The following is an 8,288-nucleotide window of genomic DNA, read 5'->3' as shown; positions in this document are numbered from 1 at the left end:
TTTTGGAATGGAGTCCCATAATATAATCAAGCCAAAATGAAGGCCGCAACTATTTCGGAACAGAGTAGTAGATGACAAGTCGCCATACAAAAACCAAGATATAACTGGCCATAGCGCAGTCCCTTTACCAAAACCTGCTTAGAGTAAGCACAAATGATGCTCAAACGCGATATCAAGTGGAACGTGTTTGCAATGTTTGATGTACATTCATCGACTGGGTGGCGCGTCTGGAAGCTCGGGAACGACAGCAAGTCCAAGGAAGCAGCGACCAACGTGTCCACTCACAAACATCGCTCTGGGCGAAAGCAACGCTACACCATGGACGACATTGAACAACGCATCAAAGGAACTCCTCTTTACCGCCGCCAATCTCAACGCTCGCTCGCCAAAGTCACTGGTCTATCGCAATGGTCAATTTGGGACTTCATTCGCAAGAAGTGGATCACTGTACGAACGAGTTGGTCGAAACCAAAGCTTACCCAAGAGCACAATCTCAGTGAAAATCATTTTGTAGCGAGCATTTGTTGGAGCGCGGTAAACGTCAGTACAACGACATGTTCAATGTTGTTCATATTGATGAAAAATGATTTTACTTGACCAAGGTTCGCGGTCGATTTTAAACGTGGCATGATGAACCGGTTCCCACACACCACTTTAAGTCGAAGATGCACGTCAAAAAAGTGATGTTCTTGGTTGCGGTGGCCCGACCACGACAAGGATGGGACGGCGAAGTGGGTTGCTGACCTCTGGTCGAGACAACTCTTGCTCAACGTCGGAGTTGGAATTGTCCTGGGACGTCGATTTGTCGACCGTGACCGCGACAAAGCCTGTGTACTGCGACTTGTTCAGCGCGTGCTTGTGCTTCCTGCGATCAAAAGGCAGTGTGTTTGCGCAAATGATGACACGGACGGCACAATATACGTACAGCATGACAACGCCCGGCTGCACATTTCCGTTGACGACGCTGGTTTTGCCGCTGCTGCCGCTTCTGGTGGTTGGAAGATCAAGTTGACATGCCAGCCTCCCCAGTCGCCGGATCTGAATATACTCGACCTTGGGTTTTTCAACTCTGTTCAGTCTCTTCAGCAGCAGATGGAGTGCCGATCAATGGCGGAACTCATCCACGCAGTTGACGATTCTTTCAAGTAATTGCTTCAAGAATCATAGGGTAGGAACATTGGATACGTTCCTTACATGGAAGCGTGTGATGCGTAGGGTCATTCACATCAAAGGTGACAACTCGTACAAGATATTTCGGAGCAAGGTAACGCAGTTGGATGTTGATGCAATGGAATTGCTGAATGCGCAGCTTGAGGACGAGGATCGCATGGATGAGCTTGCCGACCTGGTCAATGCGATGCCAGTGTTAAATGTTTTACATGCGGATTCATTGTACTTCAAATTTGTATACCCCGGAATGTTCACCAGTACTTTTACCTAGTCAGAGGTAGTATTAAAGAAATCAACAATGCGGATCAGACAGGAATTCCAAAAATAACAATTGATGATGCGGGGTCCAAAAATAACAATTGATGATGCGCGGTGAAAGACCCTGTGGATGCGTTGTTGAGGACACGACAAGGACCGTATCATGGCGATGCTACTGGCCGACACGGGCATAGTTGGAAATTTGACAGATTTAGAAACAAATTTTGTTGCTGCTGGCCGACACCAAGGGCTGTCGCCGCGACGGCGGAAGTGGCGACAGTGGCGATCAGTTTGGCACAAATTATTCCATGTTCTTGGTCCTAAAGTCAAAAGCGTCAAATAACAAAGAGAAAATGGTCGAGAACCTGACGCAACGAAACGGCTTTGGGTCTGTCGTGTGGCCCGAAATCGAAGAGCTCCACGTAATGAGAAGTAACCCAGTTTGGATTTGCATTGCTTCCCGTAAGGAAGACGCCTTACGGACAAAGAAGGCGCGGACTCACAACATGGCTCGACTGGCAGCTAGTTTGCAAGTAGTAAAGGCGAAATGCAACTCATGCCGGATTATTCGTTGTAAGGACCGTTCAGTTGAATCATCGTGGACGCACTCGGGCCACTACCTGCCTCAAACAAGGGCAGCAAGTATATCCTCATCTTCGCCGACTACATCACTCGGTGGTGGAAGCCTTCGCCGTACCGGACTTGAAGACGTCCACATTCGCTCGAGTCTTGAAACGAAGTACTTTGCGGATTCGGTGTACCCGAAAGGCTACTGACTGATTGTGGAGCTAACTTCGTGTCTGAACTCGCCACCACCTTGAACACCACGCACGGACTCCATAAGCTGGCTAGCGCGGATAACACCCCAAAGTCAGGGGCTCGTTGGGCGATTCAAGCACACGATGTCCAGATGCTCAAGATCTATGTGAACGGTCTGCAGTCCGATTGTGACACGTATCAGCCCCGACTCGTGTTCGCCTACCGTACCTCTTACCACGAAACCCTGGGAGACTTGCCATACTTCTGTCTATTTGGACGTGACCCTACGCCACCTCTCGATTTACCGTACCTCAGCGTAGGCGCCGCATGGTAGTCCGATCACATGACGCCATATAAACGACGCCTAGTCACGTCCTGGAAAGAGATTCACTGGCTGGTTGAGCATCAACTTATCGCGGGTCAGAAAAAGAACGCGAAGGGCAAGTCCGACCAAAATCCCGTCGATTATGACGACCTGAAGGCGGTCTGGCTGACTATTACTTCGTCACGTTGGCCAGCCCGAACGACCACCGGTATGCTACTAGCATGAACCCCATCGAATTGACCGCACGATTGGTCCGAACATGTACATAATCGACATACCGACGCACTCGGACAAGATGGTGACGGTGAATGTAGACCGAATCAATCCCTTCCGCGGCTATTACTCTCGGCCATTCAACGATGACATCCCGGACGACGACCCCCCGACCGACCAACTCACGGGGGACTGTCTACCTGAATGCAGCTTCACCACTTGTGTGCAATGTTGGCATTTAAACGGATAATGCAATAATATAAACGTTATAAAGCGTTTAAATCGTTTAAATCGGTGTTTAAACGTTTTAAATAAAATCTTTGAACGTATGGGTTTCGACGATGGAGGCCGACAGACTATTCTCCGCCATGAACTTAGGATCAAGCGGTGAAACTGGTCTTTGATGATGGGCGGCGCGATGTACCGCGACATGGATTGTTGGCGACCTGCCGTTTCATTGATGACTGCGAGTGTGTCGGACCGAGAAGCGGCGGCCCGCTGCTACCAGATCGCATCGCACCAATTTAGTTGTATGATGGCGCTGTATCACGCTACGGTGCTAACATGCATTTGCGGAGGTGCGCTTCCATCGCGTTTTTTCCAGCCGGTCAGACGGCTGGTGGTTTATGGCGCCTTGCACGAGGGGTAGTACCGTCATCCACTGAGTTGCTGGGAGTCGCCATTCGCTCAGCAGTGCCTTCGTTGCCCGGAGTAGCATCCGGTTTACGACCTCGACAGATCCGTTTGCCCAGGGGCTGTACGCCGACGTCACGTGATGGTGGGCGCCAACTAGCATGCGCACCTTTTCAACCACCTCGTTCTTGAAATGGGACCCGCCGTCGGAGACCCATGTCGCGACCGTCCCGAACGTAGTGAACCAGTCCATGAGGGCGGCGGCCGTTGCAGTCGAGTCTGCAGTCCGGGACAGGAACAACCGAACAAAGCCACTCATGTCGTCCTTGACTACGAGGACGTGCTTCAAGCCTTCGTCTGACTTGGGCAAGGTCAGCCAGTCAAAATGGATGAGCTCGTTGGGACGTTCGGCGTGCAAGGCTGAACCCAGGGGGCTGGGCACCATGTCACCGTCCACACACATGCATGTAGGCACCCCGTGACGAAGCCGGCCACGTCGGTCTTGAGATTGGTCCACTCGAACTTCGCCGCGACGGCCTGTGTCGTCGCCGCCACCCGACGGTGGCCAGCAGCACATTGGTGGGCGATCACGCAGAGCCTCTGTTGGAAGTCCAGGTCGTCGTCCGGGACCCAAATCTTGTCTCCCGGACTGACATAAAATTTGATGTCGTCGTCCCAAGGAACTCCAGGGGGAGGCTGACCGTCGTCCTGGAGGCCATTCTTCTGGGACTTAAGGACCGAGTGAGCTGTCGGCCACTCGAAATCCTTGTGACGCAGGGGTGATACTAATGCTGCGAGACGCCGCACACGAACCACCGCTGGCGCACCCCAGCGACTAAGTAGGTCACCCCACACGTTGTCTTCACACTGACTCAATGGTGTACGGGAAGGTGGACATCACCAGCGCCCAGCGCTGCAGCTTGTCAGCCTGATACCTGGCCATGTTGGGACTTTGGCCACGCGGGTTGAAGATGAAAACCAAGTTGCGGTGGTCCGTGAACAGAAGGAATCCACCAGGTCGGATCAACAGATAGTCGAGGCGCTTGCACGCCTCGACCACGGCGAACGCCTCCTTCTCAACAATAGGCCAGCGCGAACTGGCCAAGACAAACGAGCCGCTTAGAAACGCTAGGGGCTCGTGGCGTTGCTCAGACAGGGGCAGCTCTAGGTCCTCGGGTGGGACTTGGGTCGCAATCGCGCCCCAGAATCCGTCGCACGCGTCCTTAAAAAGACATACGGCCATGTCTTCTCGGGGGTGACTCAGCGGTACGATGCTGGTCAGGGCCTTTTCACAGCCTCAAAGCACATCGTGCGCTCGGCGGCCCACCCCATGGCGCTGACCGGTATCTTGGCCAAGGCCGATTTCTTAGCGCTCCGTGACAGTTTCGAGCCCACGTCCAGGAATCGACGCAAGAGATCGACGAGCTGGCTGTACTCGGGGATGCTCGACCGCATCCAATTGGTGGCACAGATGAACTGCTGGAGGTCTGCGGCGGTAGTTGGCAGCGCCAATTCGCACAACCCTCGAACTCGAGCAGGGGAGTGGGTCACGCCGGCAGACGAGATAACTTTGCCACACCATTCAGCCTCGCGGAGGAAGAACGAGCATTTCTTCGGATGCAGCTTCAACCCGAAGGACTCGCAAATCTCCAGGACCTGCTCCAACAGGTCAAACAGTCCCATCGGCGTGGTCGCCGCGCCCAGCAGATCGTCCAGCCAGGCAAGTAAGCCGCGAAATAGGAGCTCGCCGAACATTTGGTGGACAGCCGATTTACAAAACGCAACGGCGTCAGTCTGGCACATCAACACACGCTCGGCGTGAAGACGCCCCAGGGTGCCATGAAGGAGTTCAGCTCCTCGCTGGCTGGATGCAACGGCAGCTGCCAGTACCCCTTCGTCCAGTCCAGGGTAAAGTAGACCGAGGTGCCGATCAGAACGACCATCGCGGCGTCCAGGTTTGGCATCGGCCACGGCATAGGCACCGTACAGGCATTGATCGGACGACTGTCGATAGTCATCCGCAGATCGCCTGGGTCCTTCTTCGGCACAATCCGGGGCGCTGCAGCCCACGTCGCCCGGTTGTTTCGGTAGACTAGTCCAGCGTCTACGAGCTGGTCGACATGTCGCTTGAGGAACTTCACGTGGTCGGGTGGATAGCGACGCATCGAGCACTTGACAGGGATCGCGTCTGGCTTCAGGCGAACCTGTAGAGGCTCCACCTTGATCAGGGGGTCGCACCCGACATCCTTTCGAAACACATCGACGAACCTGGACAGCAGGTTCTCGAGGCGCTCAACCTCGTCCTGGCCCAGACCAAGGCTTCGCGCCTCCTCGACCTTCGACGCGAGGATAGCCTTCACCTCCAACTCGCATCTGCGTTGTCGGTCTTCCTTAGACTCTCCAGGTAGCGCATCCAGAACAGGGGTTTAGCATTCCATTCCCGCCTCGGGGTCAAAGTCCTGGACGGCTGGTCGGGATGCACACACCCGATTGACAGCAGCGTCTGCAGACGGCAGGAACTCGCTGTCAGACATGTCCCACTCAGGCTTGAGCGAGCGCGCGTTGACCAGGAGCGCGTCCGTTGAGAATCCTAGGGACTCCATCACCGGACGGCTGATAATCAGCGCGACGTCGTCGTCTGCGTCATCGTCGATTCAGACGGGTAAGCCACGTAACAGGAGAGGACCGCACGTCGTCGTGAGGGCCACGCTCAGGCGTAAGCGTCGTCTTAAGAGCACAGGCTTGGTCGCTTTGCCGTAAGGGTACAGGGCAGTCGGTGTGTCGTCCACCACCACCTGGGTGGCCACACCAGCCTTCTCCAGAGCCCCACCAGCCCCACAGATGCCACGTTAACGTTGGCACAAGTGTCAAGTAGCAGGTTGTCCACCACGACGACGTCCGCGACGGTGGCACCTCCTTCGATCTTCGACCGAGTCGGGCCGAGATCGATTACATTAGCAGTCGGACGCACCTCACGAGCATCCTTCCACTTTTGCATTTGCACAGCTAGGAGGTCTTGCGCCTCACCAGGGGTAGTCTTTGGGCAGTCTGCGACCTTATGGTCCGTAGACTTACACTTCAGACATGCCGCCGGCTTCCTCGCAGTGGCGAGCGGTGCGCCCGGCCTGGCCACCCCGTCAGAGGACCTAGGCTTCGCCGGGCCTGCTCCCCCGTCTAGCCTCTTCTCGTCAGGCCTCTTCGGCGCATGGACACGGCTGTCAGGGGCTTTTGCCGGCTTGGAGGACTTCGCCTCGTCCTCGACCCCGCCGTACATTTGGTAGCCGGCTGCGAAAGTCCGCAGCCAGCGAACGAAGCGAAACATATCCGTACGCAACGGCTTGTTGCGTTGTAGTTGCATTTGCTTCTTTACGGCCGACTGTAACATCGAAGGCCGCACCGCCTTGACCATAAGGTCCACGACAACCTTGCATTCTTCGTAGAGGATGCACTCCTGGTTGTCGCGCTCCAGGGCCCTCATGAGTTCGTCCAGCATCTTGCTAACACGAGACTCGGCGTCCAGGATCTTTACGTCGAAACGAATCGTTGTTTCGAGGCGTTTCTACACCGAGTCCAGATCATGAGGCTCTTCCTCGAACGCCATGTTAAACCACGCAATCCATTCGGACTCCGCGATTTGATCGTAGGGACGGTTAAAATCCCACAGCGCCACGCGCCGCTTGGTGAAATTGTCCATACACGCGGACACCGGCATAACGAACGGTCTCGCTCCAGCTGTCTGCAGCGCGTTGACTTGCGCCACATATTTCTGATACGCCCGCATAAAAGCACGACGCTCTTGCTTGGTTAAGCCACTAAAGCTCGTGGCTTGGGGAATTGCCGGTGTATGTACCACATACGGGGCATCTTCACCCATGTTATCGTCCTCCTGGTCGCCATTACCGGCACCCGCCGGCTCTGGTCCAGCCGACGGACCAGGAGACACTTCTTCCTCACCAACCGGAAGGGGAACTTGGCTGGGATCTTGTAGCGTCCCAGTTGCCCGAGCATAACCGCTCCACGGCATGACCACGTCGATCGGGTGCGGCTGGCGTCGCCGCGGGGACCGGAACGGTGCAATAACCGGCTGGAAATCTCCACGCCGCCCACTCGTCTGGCGTCGGGAGGTACGATCACGCTCCCTCGACCGCGACCTGTCGTCGTTGCCTCCAGGCGAATGCGATCAGTCTTGTTCTTCGTGAACACTCTCAGCCATCTCAGACTCGTAGTGCACTAAAGATATCTTTGTTGTGAGTCCGCGCCTTGTTTGTCCGCAAGGCGTCTTCCTTTCGGGGAGCAATGCAAATCCAAACCGGGCTACTTCTCATTACCCTCCTAGTCAATTCACTTCGTTCCCCTCAATACAGTAGCAATTTGTCAGGACGTCCAAGTAGTCCTGTACTCAATCGTACCGTACGAATCCATCCAACATTCGGCAACCGACCTCAGCAAGGTTGAGCTGGACTCGGGGCGCTCGACCAGAGCAAGCCAATAGACCTTTCGCCGAATGCGTTCACGTTCTTCGTAAATCCATAATGTCCAGCGAACTGAGAGGGATGACTCGCTTGTAGGACCTCTTTCACCATGGAGAAAGGGATTACGGGCACCACTAAGAGCTCGGTGTTCCGCATGGATGTCTTGGAAGTACAGTAACGGAGCGGCATACGATCTCTTGTTTGATTATGTACTGTTGTGTATTCCTCGTGACGAGTTGGAGGAGGTGCGAATCGATACATAGCGCGCCATCATCCAGGTGCGCTCGTAGCGCCAAGATCCAACGGCCTTTGGCTTGTTCGATGTACAGTTTCGGGGAAGGTCGTCTTAGTCAGAACACCCTGTTCTGTCGAGAACATCCCCACTGCCCTGTCCATCAGGTCGCAGGATGGTCCTGCAACAGTAGGAGGTTTTTTGTGCCTTTTAGAGGCTTTTTCCT

The 8,288-nt window shown here is 54.9% G+C and overlaps 1 protein-coding gene across 1 annotated transcript; it reads left to right on the top strand.

Annotated features, from left to right (window-relative positions):
* Positions 1-153: 153 nt before the first annotated feature.
* On the top strand, positions 154-1,149 carry H310_11563 (hypothetical protein; the record flags this gene model as incomplete). Its single annotated transcript, XM_008878286.1, has 2 exons — positions 154-447; positions 850-1,149. The coding sequence occupies 2 exons, from the start codon at positions 154-156 to the stop codon at positions 1,147-1,149; spliced, it is 594 nt and encodes a 197-aa protein (XP_008876508.1).
* Between the last annotated feature and the right edge of the window lie 7,139 nt (positions 1,150-8,288).

The sequence above is a fragment of the Aphanomyces invadans genome, assembly GCF_000520115.1.
Source record: "Aphanomyces invadans strain NJM9701 unplaced genomic scaffold supercont1.32, whole genome shotgun sequence".
NCBI lineage: Eukaryota > Oomycota > Saprolegniomycetes > Saprolegniales > Verrucalvaceae > Aphanomyces > Aphanomyces invadans.
Note: the sequence above shows the minus strand (reverse complement) of the source record. Positions and strands in the feature narration are given on the sequence as shown.